We start from the raw sequence: 22074 nt of genomic DNA on the forward strand, positions 1-22074 counted from the left end.
CGTCCTTGGGAGGACGGGAACAGGAGATGTTTCACGGCACTCGTTGGTCGATTCCTCTTAATTCCTCTTAATCGGTGATTACTTCAGGGTCTTCGCGCAACGGATCTAATCGAGCCCTGACTTTTATTCTCATCTCTACGCGAAAGAATCGACGCCATGAAAGAATCGAAAGAATCGATGCCCGCGGAGGGAAGCTTCGAGATCCCTATAAATGGGAACAAGGAAGCTCGGTTTCGAGGAAAAGAGGCGTTTGGTGTTCCTTCGGTTAGTCATCCGTCCTGCATTTCCGAAAATGTCCCGTTTACAACCCCCAGGCCACGTGGTCGAGGGGTGACGAGTCGAAAGTCTCGAAATTGTCCGGCAATTACGCCGCTTTATTCGCAAGCTTGCCTGGCTCCGTCCAGTGGAAAGAAATCCCCGTGACGGGGTGAAGCTCCGAACTTTCGTGCAGGGCTACGTCCGACAGGGGTGGTTTTCCCTTTCCCTCGAATCGGCCGTTAGAGTCCCGTTTCGTTCCTACCCCGAAGCGAACAATGAAATTCGGCTTCCCCCGATTCGTCATCGGGCCAAATATCAATTATTACCAGCATGCCCTCCGGTTTATCCGTTAATCCTGGATGACTTAGACCGGAAACGGCGAGGTCCGCCGACCCGCGTCATCCCCATTAGCGACTTAGAAAAAAATCCAGGTGTAGCTTAAAAAAATACGTATAAGTACAAAATGAAATAATGCACTGGAGAGACGCCGCGGAATGGCGGGGTTTCATGGTGATACGAGGAAAAAGTGGATATCCAGCAAGGTTCCAGGCTGCTTCCTGCGTCGCTTAGGATTTTGGGTTAACTTATCAGCAGTTATCGCGACCGACACGCCAAACTGCGTGGGAGGGTTGCCGCCGTAACACCTGAAATGCGTTTTGCGCGTAACCCTCGATGTGTGTCACGTTTACGTAACGGGCCTGCAGAAACCGCGCGGATTTTTGCGGCGAAAATAATTCCCCGGCCGAGGATCCGAAGGCGGAAAACGTCGTCCATAACTTTGGGAGCTCGGCCTCGATCTCGAGGACGTCGCAATAAAGTCGAAGGGAAGGCAATTTCGAAATAGATTTCGGAAACGGCCATTCGCCCGCGGAATGATTTCGAGCTCGGATCGGGGAGAACGTGTCTCGAATTTATCGACGAGCCACTTTCCGGCATTATTGAGCGGGTGCGTGTCGGTCGGTGACCTAGATATTATACGTATACGTTTATACCTTTATTTCGATTTCCATGCCGAGCCTCCCCTCGTAATTACACCTGAAGCCGACCTTATGTCACCGTTTCGAAAGCGACGCCATTTTCTTCCCATTTATATTCCCACGTGTCGAGAATGGTCACGGGAGAGAGTTGAAAGTCTCTTTTCGAAAATTTCATGTTTCCGATAAAAAGCCGTAATACCACCTTTGTCGGATCATCGATCCCTTATCGGGGGTTATCGGGATCCACCGAGGCCTTTTAGCCAAGTGAGAGGTAATCGATTTCGGAAAAGCGTTGTATACAAAACTGCCCGAACTCTCGTTGACTCTTTTTGTTCCATTTAGTCCCTTTTCGGTATTATTAAGACCTCGCTTTTTAGGAAATTAGAACATCCAGGCGAATGGTCCAATTTCTAAAACGGGTCGACCAGGAACGGGTCCTCGGACTAATTCCTCAATTTTGCGGTGACAGCCGCGCTGTCATCTCGGTTCCGCGGTCGGCATTGTTGGCACCCGGTCATCCCGATGACTCCGCGAAACGCGACTTGGCACTTACGGGGAAGATCGGTTAATTAATCACTCCCAGTTCGTTAAGTCGCACGGGCTGTCATGCTCGAAGATGGCTGCCAAATGGCAGACGCTCCGATTACCCGGGGACGAAATAATCAAGTGTCATTGTAAAAATACCCCCCAAAAATCGAGAAACCCAACGGAGTCCCGCGCCAAATACCCTTCTACCTCGATTTACGCGGTCAATTATAACACAATTTACACGGTTTTTATTTCAAACATTTTATCTCTCTTACCGACAGACTTTACACGACGCGGGATTTTCATTCGCGTAAAACGAATGAGGAATCCACGTGGGACGGACACTGCGCGTAAATCGAGGGACGGGAGGAAATCGCATCGTCGATTGACGCGAGTTATATCGAACGTACCCAATTTCTTTCCGCGGGAGAATAAAATTAATTAAAAATCGTTGGAAATTTTTCGATAGAAAAGAAAATGTGGAATATCGGCCAGTCGTCCTCATCGACGCGGGCGCGGATTCCGGATTCGAATTTCGTGGACAAAAATGTCCGTTCCAGTTAATTTTCCGCGCGCCGTGAATCACGACGGTTGAACCTTCGGCATCGTCGATTGACGCAAGTTACATCGAACGTACCCAATTTTTTTCCGCGGAAGAATAAAATTAATTAACAATCGTAGGAAATTTTTCGATATAAAAAAAAATATGGAATATTGGCCTCATCGACGCGGTCGCGGATTCCGGATTCGTGGACAAAAATGTCCGTTCCAGTTAATTTTCCGCGCGCCGTGAATCACGACGGTTGAACCCTCCGGACAGATGTAGTTGGTCGGTCGCCACGGTTTATTTTGAGTTCCTCCTTTTCGGCCGCGAGATCCGCAGCTGGCACTTTCGGCGGAGCTGCGAAATCACGACATAACGTTCTCTCCGGGCCAATTAGTCATCGCACGTCCAATTATGTTTACAAGGGACTTCCGCGAACAAGGTCGCCGCGGCGTCGCCCGATTCGTCTAGCCACCGAGGCAAGAGAGGCTACAAAGCCGCGAGTGACACAGGGAGGGTCCGGGTCCAGTCGCGAGAATGAACGATATCGTCGTTAACATCGAGCACCGCTAAGTGACAATGCAAATGGCGGGGCATTAGGATGCTATTCTCGAGCGAAACTTAAGACCCGAATAATGCCCGCAAATAAATCCCTCCGCGCCGGAATGCCTCCATTGAGACGCGAAACCTCCTCGACTAGATTTCTTTGCGTCGCGTCTCCGTCAAGAGTTACGAAGACGACTATTACGCGGCGTCCGACAGCCGGCGCGTAATCTTTTTGCGGAAGATGTAACGATCCCGAGGAAAAGCGGGGAAAGCTCTCTCCCGGCACCCGCGATCGTTATTTCGCGATATAATTTCTATTTCTGCAGTTGAATGGGTCCGAGTTATTCCCGGCGACATCGAGTACGGGGCTCCCGCGTATAATCGAGAGTTACGAAATCGACTCGTACCGATAATTCGGAGAGTTCCTCGTTGCCCCTCCGCTCACTTGGGAGAGGATATAAAATCGTTACACGGAGAAAAAAGGATGCGAACTTAAGAAAAAATCTGCAAAATGCCCAGATTTCATCCATTGAAACAAGGGCGGGAAATTATTTCCATTATCTTTACGATAAATTAATGGGACGATAAATACGATAAATTAATGGGTTAATCAAATTAATGGGACGGTTTTCAACCGCATCGTGAACAATTTCCAACGGAAGGGCTTCTGGAACTTTAAAGCTTTTATTTATCTCCGGGTGTATCTGTTCACCGGAACTTCCTCCTATGCCTTCTTATCGAATACATTGATATATCTGACCACAAAGACATCGAGTTTAGGCGTTTCCGGGTGCGGGTCCTGGAGGATCCCTCGGTCGATTCCGTTTCCCCGCGCCTCCCAAGGTCGCCCGGCATCCTCTCTCTCTCTGCCGGCGGTCCGCGTCGGTCCGCGTCATTCCGCGTCGACCGTGGAAAGCAGGAAGCGCGCCGCGAGCCTCCCGACTCCGCCGCGTGCGTCGCCCCGCGGCCTAGTGTGACGTCACGTGGGCTCCGACCAATGGGCGCGCGGCTCGGTGACTCACCGGCCGGAGTCCCATTCGTAAACTCTCTCGCGGCGGCTGACCGCCAGTCTCAGCCAGTCCGTCGCGCGGAGAGGTTCGCCACGAGACGGTCTTCGCTCTCAACTTACGCGCCTGCCCTGACTGGAGTAAACAATCGTTCGCATCGCCTGGGATCGATCGATCGAGCTATCGATATCTCGCTTTCCTCTCGGAGATCGAGGAATCGCGGCTCGTCGTAACATGAGCGATTCCTCTCGGAGGTAGAAAGTACCCCGACATAGAGATTGCGCTCCTCGAGGTGGGAAAGTGTGTCGAATGGTGAGGTGAAGGTGCGGAGAAGCGTGCCCTGCCGACAGGAGGAACTCGTTCCGGTTCGGTGCCACGTGCCGCGGAGATGAGGATCAAGAAGGAGGCGCCCTGCCTGGTCCTCAGACTGGTGCCCATAGAGGACCTCGAGCCCTGGAGTAGGTTTCGCGTTTAAATTCGTATATTTTCATTTTTTTTTACTCGTAACGCGTTCCCCGCGATCGACCCAGGTGGTCTCCAGCGTGCTTTTATACATAATATTTTATACATTATAAAGGCGTTTATACGTCTCCTGCGGGGAGTTTGCTCGATTTACGAGATATCGCGGGGGATTCCGATCGACCTTCCCCGATAGGCCGGCTCGATGACTAACGGCGCCCCGTTCGAGACGTCTAATCGTACGCGACTTGACGGATGCGACTTGGCGCGCTGCGTATAATCTCTCGGCGCGGTGACTCACCGTGCTCGCCATATAGCCGGTCCCCGCGTCGCCGCAAGCTCGATGCATCGTTACGTGCCCCCGATGAGTCGGTCAACGTAAATCTCGCGAGTGGTCTCCCGCTACCGAACGAGATCCCCCGTGGATCCTCCGGACGGTGGGCGAAGTCGAAGGAACCAAAGAGATAGCTCTTCGAACGGTCCCAAAGAAATACCCCGCTCTCTCAGTTAACGCGGCAAATTGTAACACAATTTCCGCGGAAAATATATTTTCCTGAAAGTTTTAATTAATATTGTTGCGAGGCCCGGAAGCGCGCAGCGTTTCGAGGGTTAAACAACCTCGAATATGTACCGCGGAATTTATTCCCTATATTTTTTTTTTCTTTTGCGCCGACGGACTTTATTTGCGGGATTTTCAGTCGCGAAAAATCAACGTGGAACGGATACTCTGAGTATTTACTTAATTGGGGGACGGGAGTAATTCGTTAAACCGAAAAATGATTAATTTTAATGTTCCTCCCTTAATATCAAATGCATCGCAACGTTTCTTCGGAACGACGACGATTTGAGTTCGCTTCGGTCAATTTTTTTTTTAATCAACGAAATATTTCTTTGGATCGATGACTTTCTTCTCGGCGGGGAAATAATATTTCTAATTGGATCGACGTTTTTAATCGTGCGCCTGCGCGGTAGCGGCGCGTCGCGTCGCTCGATCGTCGACACGAGTTATGTTAGTATTCGCGGCTTATCGGAGGTATCGCCGATCGCCGGTACAAGGGCAGTATCGATTCCATCGATCCATCGATCACGGAGTTAAATGAACGTCCCGTTGGGCGAGTTACTCCCCCGGGGAGAGAAACGAGCTCTACTTTGAAATTCCACCTCGAGATGCTCCGGCGGATGCACGTTGCCGCGCGTGTGACGTCACCGCGGTGCGTCGCGGTGGCCCAACGTACGCGCCGTCTTCTCGCGGTGAAATCTCGAAAGTTTCGACGATCGACGAGTCCCCCGGTGACTCAGGAGGGAGGCGAGGCGGCGCGGCGCCGACTTCGGAGTGTATTTGTTTACTATCCGTCCCAAGCCGTGAATCTCGGTTGCCGTCTTTGTTCGGTCCCGAGATCGCGACAAAAAGCGACGGGGGACCGAAACGCGTTAAGGTATTACGAGAGTGTCGTGTATGTATATAAAAATTTAAAATTTAATTTTCCGGGATTTCAAGACNATATATAGAACGACATTTTCGTATCACCTTAAAGCTAGACTCCGGGCGACGTCCAGGAGGCGCGCGAGTCTACCGTCCTCTATACTCTATATCCCATGCTAATGGACGCGCGCCCGCATTCGACGTACCGGGCCACGTGACCCGCGAGCGCTCACGCACACTACAAGAGGCGGCGCTTCGCGGCCGTCCGCTCAGAGACCTCCCGGCGCTCCACACGCGAGGCTCGGAGCTCGCGCGCGGTCCCGGCAGTGGAATCGGCCGCGACAGTTACGGGTCGAGGGGTGGAGTGGGGGGGGGGGGGGGGGGGGCAGGCGGCGTGACTCATCGCCCAGCCAGGCCGGGCCGTCTCTCCGTCCTCCTCCCTCGGCGGGTCGTGGTCGCGCGAGGGAGAGAGACGGACGACCCAGGGGGCAGGGAGCGACACTTTTAGACCAGATTTTTCCGCCGCCCCTCGCGCGCCGCTATTTTTCGCCGGCTATTCCGGGCACGGGGAGCAGGGGTCCCCCCGCCGGACCCACGGGACGCGGAATCCCCCTCCCCCGGGAAGGCGCGGACTTTTACGCGGACCGACTTCGGGCCTCTCGGCCGAGTCCTCGTGAGTCAGAGCTCGGCTGAATCACGAGAGCACTCGAGTCGAGTCCCCGGGGGCGACCCCCGACGTGCCCTCGGTCCCGGGGGACGGTATTTACTTTTTTTATTCCTTTTGTTCGTGACGACGGTTTCCAGGCACCCCGCAAGGTTTTTCGGGACCTCCGTCGAGATTCCTTCGCGGGATGCGATTATGGGCCGGAGCAATTGTCGCGGTTGGTTAGAGGGGGGCTATTCGCTCAGATCGGGAAATTGGGCATGCAGCGTCATGTTGGCCGTTGACGATGCGTCGCTCGGCGGGTCTCTCCGGGTTCCTGCTCTCGCAAAGTCGAGGGAGGAAATTGATTCGGTTACCTCGTTTGGTCTATCCCGACGCGAGCGAACGATTTACGAGTCGCTCCTCCGGCGGAAAGGGCACGCGGGAGGAAAGGGGGGAAGGGCGATCTCGCGAACGTCGCGGCAACGCGTTTCCGCGGAGAGGCGCGAGCACGATCCCCGGGAGGCGAAGCGAGAGAGACGGCAAGAGAAAGCCGGCCTTTGTCGAGAAGGCGAATCTCGACGAGACGCGCCGAGGTAAAAAGTACGCCCGTAACTTGCGGTTCGTCCCTAACCTCTCTTTTTTTCTCTTGCGAGAGAGATGAGAATCTTCGCCCCCCTCTCGTTCCCTCCCTCACGAAGGATCTGCAGGAAATTATTTGACGTTATCGTTGATTTCTCGATTTTAGGCGGACACAAGGAGTTCCATAGGCGGCATCGAGACCTCTGCGAGGACACGCTGCTCCCCGCCGGAGCGGGGGCGGCGGGACCCTCCGCCGTCGGCGGCTGCCCCAGCCCGGGGCCCGGGTGCCCCGGAGGCCCCCCCACCCCGCAGCCCGCGGACATCGACAGCCACCCGGCCTCCAGGGTCCTGCCCTTCCTCTACCTCGGGAACGGCCGCGACGCGGCCGACCTGCAGCTCCTGCAAGCCCTCGGGGCCACCCGGGTGCTCAACGTCACCTCCCAGCTGCCCGGCTACCACGAGGCTCGGGGCATCACCTACCGGCAGATACCCGCCTCCGACTCCGGCCATCAGAACCTCAAACAGTACTTCGAGGAGGCCTTCGACTTCATCGGTACGATCTTCGATGACGTTCCCCGGAGTCTACCTCCCCCTGGAGTCCCCTACCTGGCGGCCGTGCGAACCCTGACACCCGATTCTCGAGTTCGAGCGATCAACTTTCGCCGACCAAATTGTCACTTTCGTAGATTCGATTTTCGAATGTTGATCGATGTCGCGACTTTGCAACGATGCGACATTTTTTTATGATCTATTTGCGTGCGAGAAAAAAAATCACATTTTTTTTCTTCTTCTAAGTCATACATTTGAAAGTCATGTGCGATCAGTATTCCCATGCGACTTTCAAATGTTCCCCAATGACGCGGCTTCTCAACGATGCAACATTTTTTCATGCGAATATGTATTCGTATGCGGAAAAAGAAAAAATCGGCGTGAACTCGAGAATGGGAACCCTGGGGAGAAATTTTACTCGGAGAAACTTTCGAGCCCGGCGAGGGTCCTTTTTCGGGGCTGGGGCCCTTTTGCTCGGCATCCCCGACGGGGCCCGCCCCTTAGGGGGCGAGCTTTAACGGACGTCGTTTCCCAAATCGTCCCACGGAGTCAGGTTCGTTGGGCGGCCAGGTACGACATTCCACCGGTTGCACATTCGGGGGCGCACCCCTCCTAAGTTCTCGCGGGGTGCGTGCCCCCTCGTCGTTCGCACGCATGCGCGCCCCAGGGCTTGGGAATCGGCCGAGGAGAGGGCCTCTTTCGACGAGCTTTCTCGCACAATGGCCGAGGACCGCGTTTTCGGGCCCAAGAGGTTTGGCCCTTTGTCCCGGCCTTCGGGGCCCCGGAAACCCGGTGGGCGCATCCGGTCCCTGCGCAAAGCCCCTTCGCCCTTAACCCTCTATGGGCCGAATTTTTCAATAAATAAAAAAAAATGGGGGGAACGAAAAATCAGCAATTAGGAACCTATATATGCAAATGAAAAAAAAATTTTTCATTTAAAATGTCACCTGAAAGTTACACGGGCCCATAGAGGGTTAAAACGCAACGCCGACGATCGCGGCGGTGGATCTTCCCTTCATTTTTTATTTCATTTAAATCTCGATTATCATATGAAATATCGTGCAACGAGTGGATGCTCTATAAGGTGGTACGAAAGGGTCATTCTATATATATGTATGAAATATCTTGAAATTCACGAAATTTCATTTTCTGGAAAAATTAATGTTTTTTTTTTTTGGTTTTTGTCATGGATGGATACAAACATTTTGATTGAAAATTGAAATTTCCCGATTTATAGGAAAATAGAGGGGCGAATTCGGAGAACGTCCTTTGGGATGAAGAGGGGGCACCAATGGGCGCGAGAGAGAAAGAGGGCGCGGGAAGGGCGGAAGAGCGAGAGAGACGGAGCGAGCTACGCAAGCGGGCGCGTCCTCCGGCCGCGTGCGCCGTGCGTGCCTGCGTCCGTGACTCACTCCCTCGTGAATGGAAGCCTTTCGGCTCCTGCTCTCCGCGCGGTGAATGGTCCACCGGAAACGGCTGGTTACACCCTGTTTCCGTTATACGCGAAGCGCGTCGTGGAAAGCGAGCGCGATCGCCCCGAGATAGGAGACGAGACGATTACGAGGCGTCGAGGACGACTTTGGTCCATCCCGGCCGTTAATTATTTATCATACGTTGTACATTAAATGTGTATAACAGACGTCTCGATCGAGTCCTTGGACCTTCTTCATCAAACCCGTGAATATATATTTTTTTCGGCGGTTTAATTATTTTATTTCTTTTTTTTTTTTAATTTTATCTCGAAGCACGCGGACGCGAGAGACCGATCGAGTTCCCGGATTTCTCAGGGAAGATGAAATTAACGGCCGTTGACTTTTGCACGGGTGCCGGAAGAAAAATTGTCCGCGGCTCAGTAGTCGACTCTTTCTCTCGCTTATCATCGTGGTTATCGCGGGTGCCTACTTTCCCTCGATGCGTCCGCCCCGGCTCGGATCCCTTCTTAATTCGAGACGGATCGGGATTTTTCCCTTTGCGGGCCTCTTCGAGACCTTTTCCTGACGGAATTCCCGAGGGCAGGTGTTGGGAATTCCACTTTCCGTCCTTCCGCGGCACCTACACGTACGCACGGAATCGCGTACCCGCGTACATGGGATATCCTGCGAGGGAGAAACGCGAGCCCCCGTTGTTCCCCTCGCCGTCTCGCACGCGTCGACCCCTATGCGTCGGTCTCTCTCGCGCTCGCTGGGCGCTCCCGGGCGTAGCTTCTGACTCACGCCAGATGGTCGCCCCGTGCGACGGAGAGACGTCGAGAATCGGCGGGGCGAGCGAGGGAGAGAGAGAGGGACGCCAAATGCGCGCCCTCGTTAACGCGCGCGAGCCCCGGGCCCTGGACGCTCCCTTATCTTCCCCGTGACCACGCACCTAACGGCCGTTACGAGCATCGATTTACTTCTGACACGGTCTCTTGCGACTTATCGAATCCCCCGTTTTGCTCCGACGACACCTATCGCGGGGGCGACGACTCGCCGTTAACACTATTTGTTCCCATAATTATGAAAGTGGTCTAAGTCATATATTTTATGTTTAAAAAATTAAATTACATTGAATTAATTTCGTTTGAAATAATGTGCCATGAAATAACTGATAATCTCATTTTTTTTTTTTTATTTTGACTTAGACCACTTTCATAATTATGGGCACATTTCTACCGCGATTTTGTGTATACCCATTTCGACCAAAAGGTTCTTATGAGCTGGAGGAAAATGATACCGCTAAATGAATTTAACAATTATACAAAAACTCAAAACATTAATAGAGAAAAAAAATTATTAAACATTGAGAATGATTTCAAGTTAAAATTTTAAAAGGTGCCTTTTGACACCTTTGGTAGAAATAGTGTGTTAAACGTTGTGCGACCGAGTCTCGAGCACCCCTTGCTCGAGAGATCAATTTCCCCTGTTTTAACGATCACGCGGAATTGCGGGGCACGTTTTATCTCTATGTTTCATTTTAATCAGTTTCTACTCATTTTTCTGGATTTCTCGACCGACTCGAATTTTTGTCGCGTCGTTTTTCGCATGCGATTTAGATTTCCCTGGATTTTCGCCGGATGCAGAAACGCGTCTCTTGATTTCCTTCGTCCCGCCCGCGTGCTTCCGTCGCGGTAACGCACCGTGAAACGCACCGCGTAACGCCGTATGCCGGCACGCCGCGATCGCATAGGATCCGGGCGCTGTCGTGACTCACTCGTGATACGATAGCGTCCCCCATATTACGTAACCGAATCGCCCGTTTGGGTTACCGGGCGACTGGCTCGTTTGGCCGTTACAAGACTATCGCGCCACTCCGGGGAAAACGGGGGTGCCCCGGAGGGACGTCCCCGAGAGCGCGTCGGGAGAAGAAAATGCATCCACATCAGACCCGAATTTTTCCGGGGCATAGTTTCCGCACTATCTTTTTCCCCGATTCAATTTTGCGACGAGCCGTTATAACGGATCCCGACCGGGAGGATGCGCTCCGGTCGTTTCGCCGTATGACCGTTGTCATCCCGGTCGCGATTATCTCTCCCATTCAGGGTTCGCCTCGCCGAGGAAGTTATGCCATAATTACTCGCAACTGCAACAGGACGTCCTGTTTGCGGAATTCCGGATGACGCGGAGAGCCCGCGCGAGGCTGTCTCGAGTTGCGCAGGGCTTATCGGAGATATACGCAAATTGCCCTATCATTTGGTCTTTCCATTTTTTTTTTTTTTTTTTCCCTCGTCATGGATCGTGACTTTCCGCCGTTTATTTTCCGCCAACGCGCCCCGGGATGGGATATAAGCGTTTCGCGAGGTGGATCCTTAACCCTTTGGCTACTAAGAGCGCCTAAAGTCGCCCGACGTTTGGTCCAGTATCGCCTGCACGGTCCTACGAATTTCGCCCTTATGTCGAAATGGCTCCGGGTTGAAAGGGTTAAGGAGAGACCAGGACGAACGATATGGACGCGCGTCCCGAGCGACGTGCTATTCTCGGTGCAGTTTATTTACCAAAACACGGTGACTCACCGAGGCTCACTCGACGATTCGATCCGTTTGCCGGCGCGGAATCCGCGTCCTCGGGACGCGCGAGGGCGATACCCAATCGCCGAGTCCTCGTTGCCGTTTAACCGTTTCAGTGGCATGGGTTTTTAACACTAGGTTTACGGCCGTTTTTTATATACCCGTTTCTACGAGCACCCGTCAAATTGACGGGTAAACGGAAACACGAATTTTCTTTAAAAAATCGATTTATTCAAATTAAGCCTGTATTAAAGAACACTAGGCTTTACGTTTAAATGAATTGTTAATAAGTAAAAAGTCATTTTTTTAAAATTATACGTATACAACGAATGATACTAGCTTATCTTTACTGTTCACAGAGGAAGCCCGGAAGGCCGGAAGTAGCGTCCTGGTGCACTGCCAGGCCGGAGTGTCGCGCAGCGCGACCATCGCCATCGCCTACATAATGCGGCACAAGGGCCTCTCCATGGTGGAGGCGTACAAGCTAGTGAAGAACGCCAGGCCGATCATCAGTCCCAACCTGAACTTCATGGGCCAGCTGTTGGAGCTGGAGCAAGGTCTGAGAGCCGCCGGGGGCGTCGCCGCCCCCCAGGAAGAGCCGAAGAGCTGCCACCAGTGTCGCTGGAGTCACCAGCAGAACAGCGAGGAGGTCACTTCCGGCTGCAGCGTCTGAGGAGGCCCTCGAACCGCGCCGAATCGTCGATACGGATCCCACTACTTTCCTTTTCTTTTTCTTTTTTTTTTCTTTTTTTCCTCCCTTATCGAGGGATCGCCGACGACGCACCGCTACATATCCTTTACGACCTTTCCGAGGGAGAGAAGAGAGATATAAACTATTTACGAATACGTCTCACGTGCCTTTGTACGCTGCGCGGACCCCCGCGTGCCCTCGCGATTGTACGATTATTTATTAACCACGAGCAACCCCGTTCGCCGAGGAAAACACCCACGGGATGAGCTGGGTTGCTTGGGTTTCAATTTTTTTTTTTTCTTTTCCCCCCATTTCATTTCCTCCGACGAGTCGAGGACCGAGGGGGGTTGATCGCGACGTTTCGAGTCGACAACGAGCGGTGGGGGAGATATCCTGGGGCTCATCCCGCGTGAACCACGGGATCACGGAGCCCTGGGAGGGTACGGATGGGAATCGGGTTACCTGAGTATAAAGATACTAACGTTCACTGATTTTTACGAGTGCAGGGATTATAGAATTATTAGGATATAGGGTAGAATTAGGAGAGCTCGCGCATCCCGGAGGACCGGGAGGTTCGGCACTCAGGACAATAATCGAGGTCTCGAGGACGAATGGACGTCGGTAGACGGCACTTTTTCATTTTTATTCGAGGTACCAGGGACGCTCCTGGACGGTGACCCGAGTCTCGAGGTCGTGCGAGAAATTATTCGGCACGAGGAATTTACGGTCTCGCGTAACGCCTTCAAACGTCTACCAAGTACCGGACTTCGCAGCGATGCAGATATTTTCTTATGGGGATTTATTTCTATGCGAAGGAAAAAAAAAGGAAAAACATCCGGACGAACTCGAGAACAGGAGCCCAGGTCTCGGTTTATCCGGGTTTCGAGTCGGGAATCTCGATCCCGAGGACGAGGAACTCCGTCGAAGCTCGAGGACACACGAGGGCCTCCACGCGGAGCACGTGGGGGGCTTGACGACGCGAAGAAAGTCGAGAGTCGGTTTACGGGGACCCGGTACCTATACATCTTGCGAGATACGTGTCCGCCGACTAAAACGGGACGATCGTAACTCCCGCGAAATAATGCGGTTAAGACTTTTGGGATTTTGGTCCCGCGACGTGGGCCGACGACCTCGAGCGCTTCCCTCCACCGAGAGTCCCGATGCGATTATTTATTCACCTTTGCGAACACTCCTCGGGACAGTCGGGTGTACTTATCATCGACTTAGGGAGTCGCGCGACGAAACGGGCAGACATCTACGGATCGGGATCCGATCCTCGAGTTCATCCCTTCGACCTTACCATGGCTTCGCGTAGGACTTTCGGACGTTAACCCTTTAGCGCGACTCCACAATAGGAGATTTTTCATATGCCAAGAAAAAAAAGAGAAAATCCGCACGAACTCGAGGATCGAGTCCCAGGAGGAAAAGCGGCGGTCCTCGACCGGGGAATCGTAGTATTTGCGATTAAGCCGATTAACCCCTTAACTTGTGCGCTGGAGTTAATTCTATCACTAAACAGGCCAAACTGTGCACCCTCGAGATAATTCCAGCGGCGTTGTATTTTATGCCATTATAATTTTTCACCCTCGAATATAATCAAGAATTTTATTTTTTTGCTAAGACAATGTTCTGTTTTTTTACATCAAAAAAATTGATTTTATTTGGCCGATTTTTTTTTTTAATCTGTGGGTTAATTCTATCACTAAACAGGCCAAACTGTGCACCCTCGAGATAATTCCCGCGGCGTTGTATTTTATGCCACTATAATTTTTCACCCTGGAATATAATCCAGAATTTTATTTTTCTGCCAAGACAATGTTGTAGTGTTTTCTTTTTACATAAAAAAAAATTGATTTTATTTTTGGCCGGTTTTTTTTTTAAATCTGCGTTAAGGGGTTAAGCTCGTCCGGGGATGTCGGGGGGAGCGAAGTTTTCAAAGTTTTGCGATTTGCATTAGCCTAGGACTCGTAATTTGTATTTCTGTATCTCTTATGTACGCTACTCGAGGTCCACCAGCGACGCCACGTGTTTTTTACGGGCGACGGGGAACACGGCGCCGATTTAGTTAGTTAAGCCCTTAGCATTTAAGGATCTGGTCGAGGTGTCCGACCATCGTGATCTAGTCGTTCTCTTGGGACATGTCGACGCGCGCGGCCGGACTCGTCGCTAGTCCACGAACCAAGGCCGAGCCCTTCTTATCCGCTCTTTCCTGGCAAAATTTGCCCCCCGACTCGCGCTAATGGATCGTCGAAGCTCCGAATTTTCTGGCCGATGCGTGGAGAACGATTCGAAAGACGCGCCTCCTGAGCGATCGTCGAGACGCCCTCTAGGTGCGTCTTCGAGTCCTTGTCCGGAGCATCCATCGTAAAAAACCGCTCTAGGCCTTTGACAAGTTTACGGCGAAAGGAAACTCGAGGCGAGCGATCGATATGTCGATTTTATAGAATCGCGCAGCCGATCGATCCTTTGCGCGTGCGCGATGGAAGGCTTAAGGGAGAGTCCTTTGTTACCACCCGAAGGCACGACTTGAAATTTTTTTTTCTCTTTCTTTTTACGAGTTATAAAACTAGATTAGATCACTATTGCGCGTGAGATAAATACTTTGTTAAACATTGTGGATAAGCGAGCACTCCAGTGGGGAGGATCTGTCGTTGCGACGCCTTTGCTAAGGAGGGGACGAAGAGAGAGAGAAAAAAAAAATGAAAGAAAGAAAACTCGATCACTGACAATAAACCCCAATGGCGGCTACGGAGAGCGGCAAGATGGCGGCGCCCTCGAGAGGGAGGATCCGCGCCGCGGTCGCAAGTTCCTTAACGATAAATGAAAACAAAAAGGAAAAAAAAATAAATGATAATAAGAACTCGTCTCCTTCGAGTATCGAAACGGTACATATCAGGACTACGTCGCCTTCTCGCGGGAGCATATATAGATGAGGACAGCCATACCAAGGATATTGATATGTATTATGTATATATGTATGTATGTATACACCCGCAACACACCTATACGCATATGTAACTTATATTTATGCCCGAGAGGGCCGAAGCTCGGTTTTCCCCTTGGAAGAAATCCTGTAAAAAGTTGTACATTGCTCGGAAGGACGCGCAAACGTTGTAAATAGGGAATTAGGGTGGCGACCCGGGAACAACGAGGGATGGGGGGAAAATAGTGAGCGAGATACGACGCCATAAGGGTGGGAACGGAACGAAGGGGGAGGAAGTAAGGACTAACGCGTGTATTTGCCCGAGCGATGCCGCGATCGAGGAAAATCGTCCGCGAGACGTGGTGGCTGCGCGTCGGCCGTTGGAGGAGGCAGGCTTCAAAGACAAAAAAGAGATATCGCGAAGCGTAGTACCTGTTGCATCGTAAGGATGCCTGTATGTCGTGTGCGAGGGTCAGGGGGTGCCTGGCTCTCATATGTATATCGTAGGGCGCACGCACACACTTAACGCGAAAATCGGCAACCCGCGCGTTCGGGGGTTGCCTCTGGCTTTTCGGGTTTGAAAATCGCGCCCCATCCGCCATCTTGGACTAACTGCCTTCGGCGCGACTTTTGAATATCTCGAAGGCCTCGACCAGGGGAGCGATGCGGATGCGCGAGCGCGCAACGGGCCTCCCGTTGATCACCCTGACGATTCTTTTTGTAATATATATATACGGAACTACGTGCATAAGCGGATGATATAGCGAGTAACGTATTAAAGATATATATATATATATAACTGTGCCGTACGCGCGAGTATTGTACTATATCAAAATTTATTTAGTTATTTTGCGAATACAACGCACTCTTTAAAACGGCCACTCTTGTCATTTTCTTCCGCCATCCCTGTCGGCGTTGGAATTTTGCCTGCCGTTTGTTGAATTCTTCCTTCCACTGCTGAGAAGATGACGTCGCAGCAGTGGAAGGAAGCAGAGGAATTGTCCTACTAATGAGAATCAATATTTATGTAGGACAATTCCGTTTATACATAATTCAAGACTGTACAAAGTAAAAGTTGAGAACCCTTTTCCATCCCACGAGGCGGTAGCATCGTGGGGAGGAAAAGGGTCACACTTCTGTCTTAAAACGCGTGAACATTGCCACGCGTAGTCAAGTGTACCGAACCATTCACCAGTTTTCCCTGAAAACAGTCAGACTTACTACTACATTACCAACTATATTGTTTCTGCGCAGAAACCGTCAATTTAAACTAGATATCCTATATTTCTAAGGGTATATATAAATATTACAGCAGATTGCCAATTGTCCGACTATCCTAATTGCTGCGCAGCAACGATTACACCTACCCCTTATACTAGGTTACATTTAATTCTTAACTTAGCGCATTAGCCTTAACTTAGTTTTATTCATAGCCGGAAGGACGGGTTCCTGAGATGGCGCAACTTTCCTAGACCTTCTCCTAAGGACGAATTCAAGATTCTCCAAAAGATTGGACTTCGGGATCGAAGAGACCATCTTCGGGAGCTTCGCCTTCCCAGCTACAGTCGACACCCTAGGTATACAAACTTTTTTCGGCACTCCTCCCATGTTCTTCCGGTCTTCGCGGAGTTGCCTCCTGATCCGTCGGCGCAAAACGGGGTCTCCCTTGCAGACCTTGAACCAACCTCTGGAAACAGAGGCCGCGTCCGCCAGAGATTCCCCGTCGAGCTTCCTCAGGATCATGCACGACAACTCCACAGGTAATACCTTCACGAAATCCGAAGTCTGACACCCGGCTCCAATAGCGCTCATGAGGTAGGTGAAGTACTCCATGTTGCTAGCAGCTTGGTAAGCAGACGATTGACTGACTCCGTCCAGGTAGGGCCCTTTTATACCCCCCGGCGCAGGGACCGCCCGCTGCGCCGGCCAATCAGAACGCAGGACTCGGCGCCCCGGTCGCGCGGCCAATCAGCGCGCAGGACTCCCCACCCCTCCACTCCGCCGGCCAATCAGCGCGCAGGACCCCCACCCCTCCACTCCGCCGGCCAATCAGCGCGCAGGATCCTCCTCCCCCAACGGTCGGCCAATCACGGCGCGGCAGGTAGTAGAGTAGGGAACGAGTAGCGAATGCAGATCTAGAGTGGGGGGAAAAATGGTATCGCACTCACGCGGCCATTGTCCTTTACTCGAAATTATTGAAATCACTTGCGCGTTACACGCCTACCATTTCCTCAAATACAAGATTCCTTTTCTTTTTATTTTCCTTTGACGTACAAATTAAACCGTAATGTATATAAATGATTGTGCATACATGCCGCCATTGGAACGTAACGTGTAAATAGAAAGACTTTTGATTTCCCTACGTTTACTTTCGTACTCAGTCTCCTCCCTGGGTTAGACTACAGCTACAGATGTGGATTTCGATGCCCGACTTGTCCCAGAATCGATTAACCCTCGTTTCTAACCGACTCTATGACGGCTAAATTACGTGTAAACCAGCTAATTTTATTAATCAATACATGTCTTTGTGCCTTTTTATGTACACGAGAACATTGGCATAAAGGTTGCGGTATCCCGGTAATTATTAAAAATCCCTGTATCGTCCCATCGGACCGAGCACGTATTTTCTTAAAGGCCGAGAAGACTATTTAACAATCTATACCGCAATACGAATAATGATGAAACCTGCAACTTTCGCCTCGAAAACTCCCATTAATCTAGAGAAATTAAATCGATTCAGACCTACGTTAACTTTAAGCCCGGTTTAGCACGTTGAAAAGAAGAAGTAATATTATAATCGACCTACTGGTAATCTATACGAATACTTTAAAAACGTACCATCGATGAAGTCTGCTGGGTATAAGTAGCTCCGTGGTAACATTAAAAACGAAATATTTAAACGAAAATTGATATTATGGCGATAAAAAACACTCAGTGCTGCACGAAGATATAGACATTTCTTTAAACGAATAATATTGAAGCTCGTCAATTGTTTACGTGCGATTCGTATATACTTCCTTAGTCTACCGTGGTAATGCGAAAGTAATTACGAGTACTTCCAATCGGATTCAACTCACATCTACGGTAACGTTACAAAGGCATCCAAACGGTGCAAGTATTGTGGGTAGTTGAGAATGAAAAAAAAAAAAACAAAAAAAATATATGAAAAAAGAAATGAAAGTTTAAATTTTCTCAGGTCCGGGATAGACTGTACGACACTTTGTAATTGTAATATTTAGCAAAACTTATCGGAAGGACACCCCGACGTTAAAGAGTGAAGCTCCAATTGTTTCGAACCGTTGCATGATAACGTATTCGAACGCTTAATCGTAAGTCTCGCTGTCACGGATATTAATTACTAATTGTAAGTGAATCCGTAATCGTTAACAACTAGTGTTACGTAGCTCACCAACTCTAAGCCCAAGATTACTGTAACGGGAGAATGGGGTGGTGGCAGGAGAACCGGGGAAAATTTTACAGCCACGTTGTTAGTTGCTCAATAAGGCCGCCATCGCCCTTATCAGAGCAGCATTCTCCTCTTGCAGTCGTTCCCTCTCGAGTGCCATCTCGTGTTGCTGTTGCAAAAGTCTAGCTTCAAGGGCCATTATCTTGTGATCGCGAGTCTCCAGAAGCGAGAGGAGCCTCCTGTTTTCCTCCTGCGTCCGCTCGATTAGCTGTCAGAAATCAATTGTATTAAGTCGATGCCGAATTCTATGATATAACATGGAACTATAGATCGTAGGTAAATGAATAAATTGAAAGATGAGGAAATAAGTATCTTACATCTTGTGGGTCGTCGCCAGTTGGAGTTTGCACCGTACGCCGGTTAGGTGTTAACGCAGGTTGTGCCTCTTGTGTTCCCTGGTCCGGTTGATTAACCCCGTTGGACTGATTTAGAGAATCGAATTCCTCGTCGTCCGCCTCCAAGTCGGAATGGCTAAAACGAGTAATAAAGGAATCGCAATCTTAATATGTCTCCACATACCTGCGCGACTAAGCCGCAGTAACTGCGTTAAAATACCGGCGAATGACTACACAGTCATAAGAGAGACATTCCCATTGTACTTAGCCATGCTTTGCGATTGGTAACGTAAACGTAATTAGCCGTTAAAAGACTCGATTCATTAGGCACGACCATCTCCGTGGTGACGTTAGTTACGTGGTACTAATGCCAACTAACTAGTGAACTGATTACGGTATCATATTCGGATAACCGCCTCGTGGAGAGATTCCAAAGTACGGAGCGACTTCGATGTAAACGTACGGGATAATTTCTTTTTACACTTTTCGCTTTTTTCAATACGAAATAAATGTACTATGAGCAGTACTACCGTACTTCGTACAGACCGTGCCTAATTGGTACCTTTGCACGTCACCCTAACACACTTACCGACTGTGCCAAGCCGTGCATGACCTGTATGAAGTACGGTATTGCCTAAAATAAGTACGTCATTAGACGGTGACTATTCCGGTAGAATTATTTCTACGATACGACGTGTACTTAACGAATAAAACAACAGTGGCTGTACCTTTTGTTTCTCCTCTGCGTAAACGCTTTCGTTGCCCTTTCCTGAAACACAATTTAATTTTTTTTCTGCGTGATCCGGTACTCGATTAACTTTTACAAGATCATTATGAAGGCTGGACAAAGAGTCGAGATCGAGTTTCGAAATGCTTTTCGAGACTGAGTAGAGATTTAGAAATTTTACGCGAAAGACAAAATTATTAAATTTATGATACATATGTACACGTATCGACATGGAAATATACACATATGCTGATACTATGGATCGGGTTACCAATTAATTATATGCTTCATGTTGCAGGTAAAGCTTTCATGTCCTATACATACGCTTGTAGTTACCGAGCTGGTTGAACTTACTTCGATGAGTTCATGATCAAGGAACTCATTGTGGTGCGTATTGTGCTTAGTTTCAAGACAAGTACCGCTTAGTTCCTCCTCGTCTTCTCCTGTACTACCTCCTGTACTCTGTGCATCGAAACAATCAAAAGAATTACATTTTGTTGACCCACGATGCTTATATTTGTTTTTGAAGAGTGCGACGGTGAATTATTTAAGATGATAGCAGTAGATGTCTGCCTCGATTTAATGGTAATGGCTTTGCAGCATACGAAAGTAAAGTGCTATGAGACTGCATAAATTTTGAGATGTTACGATTTTCAAGTACAGGATAGTATGTAGAAGACCAGACACGGAAATGGGAGAAACAACTTGGTAAATTATGCTACATCGACAAAGCGTTAAATAGCGGCGATAATCAAGCAAGAAATTTTAATCTCATTTATTTGACATTGGAGCATTTTCGGTAAACTAAAAATATGGGTGGAAATTAATTGCCATGCTTGATTCTCATCGCTAGTGTTAGGCATTAGTGAAAGATCGAAGAAGAATACTGAAATACAAACACAGTCAATGTCAGGGACAAATTTAGAAAATTCGAGTTTGGTATCGTTAGTACTATAATCTACATTTATATGATTCAATGCATTCGGTAACTTTAACCAACATCCAGTGACCAATTGATCTTCTCTTTCGATTGATTCTTCTATTTTTTCTAAAGTACACACCCAATTGTTAGTAACAACGATAGGCATGCACCCAGGTTATAAATGACACACCTCGGTCGAAGGTAAATGAAGTACTCCCGTGCTACGTCTCTTTTCTCTTAGCTTTCTTCTATCGCGTTGCTGTTTTCCTTTATTAATGTGTGCTGGCCTGTACAAAGGACAAGGAGAACCGAACGCTCCTTAATATGACTAAGAACAAATATTGACGAGTCAGAGTAGTATCGGATGAAGACACTCACCGACCAGTTACCCGTTTGTCTTGTTTCCTCATAATTGGTTTATTTTGTTGACCATCGTGGTCAGGTGGAAGTACACTGTTTGAACTCGATTCGCATACACCTTGCGCTTCTTCCACATCCCCTGTATTCTCTAAAACAATGAAATCAACATATGCCTCCAATAATTTCATATAAGAAAACTATTATCTAACATATCGGATTATTGCCGAACGATTTTAAAGAATCGTGCCATTCACCCATTCCACCCACAAATATCTAGAACAAAGCAACCTTAAAATAACAATGCATTTGGGTCAACAAAAGGTTAACCCATGAACATTGCCAACTATTGCGAACTTCTCCTATTTCTAGTTCGACCGCATTTTTGTCAAGTGCCTGATAAACAATTCGGTGAAGCACGTTACATCCTCTTTTTCTTGTTTCTTATTTTTTAACATACTTTGAAACGCTATGGAAGAAGACTCTCCCGTCCTGAGTGGGCCTACTCGTGCCCTAGCGGTCCTGACCTTGGATCTTCGAAAACAGAGCTCGAAATCATTTTCAAAGTCCTCCTGACTGACCGAGCTGGATGCCATGCCGGCAACGTCGCTGCAATGGAAGTGCAATAGTTACCCGACGTTCGTCACAGGTCTCCTCGAGAGACATTGTCAAAAAATTAAAATAAAAAGTGAGCTCTTACAAAAGATACCTGGACATCTGAACAAAGGGGTAGGTGTCGGTACCTGTGGTGACCTGTTGTGCACCGAGGGAGTTCGGTGGACCGACTCTTTAGGAACACGGGCTCGTCTCGAGAAGGCGACGAAGCTCCTTAAGGCTTTTAGCTTTAGATCTAGCGGGCGGCGAGTGAGAAAAATAACGATTACATGACAGCGACGATAGTTGGCTTCTTCGGTCGGCGTTAGTGATCGCTGCTTATAGCCGACTCGCGACAGCTTGCGTCGACTCGCGGTACACCTCTCGTGGATTGCCGCACCGACGGAATTTCCTTTCTTCACTCCGGGAAGTGACCTACACCGGTGACTCACTCTTGTACCTATTGACAGCTGTCAACCCTTGAGGACGGTCATAAGCACACACTGACCAGACGCAACGACTACACGGTACACAGATGGAGGGGCGTATTGATTTCGACATGCG

At 49.6% G+C, this 22074-nt stretch overlaps 2 protein-coding genes across 7 annotated transcripts in view; one reads left to right on the forward strand and one right to left on the reverse strand.

Annotated features, from left to right (window-relative positions):
• LOC105695279 (dual specificity protein phosphatase 10) overlaps nucleotides 1-13835 on the forward strand; it is a 43516-nt gene extending 29681 nt beyond the window's left edge. For 2 of the 3 annotated variants that reach the window (XM_012416713.2, XM_012416712.2), the window contains exons 3-4: nucleotides 7134-7520; nucleotides 11855-13834. In XM_012416713.2, coding sequence (XP_012272136.1) covers nucleotides 7134-7520; nucleotides 11855-12168 — 701 coding nt within the window. In that variant the 3' untranslated portion in view covers nucleotides 12169-13834. Of the gene's footprint in view, nucleotides 1-7133; nucleotides 7521-11854 lie in introns of all 3 variants that reach the window. The other variant, XM_012416711.2, reaches the window with a different exon arrangement.
• A 3343-nt stretch (nucleotides 13836-17178) lies between these two features.
• On the reverse strand, nucleotides 17179-22049 carry LOC105695396 (PRKC apoptosis WT1 regulator protein). 4 transcript variants are annotated; one of them, XM_012416925.2, is made up of 8 exons: nucleotides 21660-22049; nucleotides 21377-21525; nucleotides 20938-21067; nucleotides 20750-20846; nucleotides 19992-20099; nucleotides 19639-19679; nucleotides 18893-19046; nucleotides 17180-18783 (listed from the first exon to the last, which is right to left on the reverse strand). In XM_012416925.2, exons 2-8 carry the CDS (start codon nucleotides 21510-21512, stop codon nucleotides 18598-18600), a joined length of 852 nt encoding a protein of 283 aa, XP_012272348.1. In that variant the 5' UTR covers nucleotides 21513-21525; nucleotides 21660-22049; the 3' UTR covers nucleotides 17180-18597. The 4 variants fall into 4 exon arrangements, with proteins under 4 accessions (XP_012272349.1, XP_012272348.1, XP_012272347.1 ...); XM_012416924.2 differs by having other exon boundaries at nucleotides 21626-22049; XM_012416923.2 differs by having other exon boundaries at nucleotides 17181-18783; nucleotides 21617-22049.
• Between the last annotated feature and the right edge of the window lie 25 nt (nucleotides 22050-22074).

This window comes from Orussus abietinus, unplaced genomic scaffold, assembly GCF_000612105.2.
Source record: "Orussus abietinus isolate OABI.00-Male unplaced genomic scaffold, Oabi_2.0 scaffold47, whole genome shotgun sequence".
Classification (NCBI taxonomy): Eukaryota; Metazoa; Arthropoda; class Insecta; order Hymenoptera; family Orussidae; genus Orussus; species Orussus abietinus.

Bases quoted from the DNA above. Each gene is read 5' to 3' on its own strand.
- LOC105695396 (XM_012416923.2), bottom strand. The intron at 20,847-20,937 runs GTGAGTGTCTTC...TCCTTTGTACAG, and splicing joins GACAAACGGGTAACTGGTCG to GCCAGCACACATTAATAAAG. The intron at 20,100-20,749 runs GTGTGTCATTTA...TTCGATGCACAG, and splicing joins TTCATTTACCTTCGACCGAG to AGTACAGGAGGTAGTACAGG.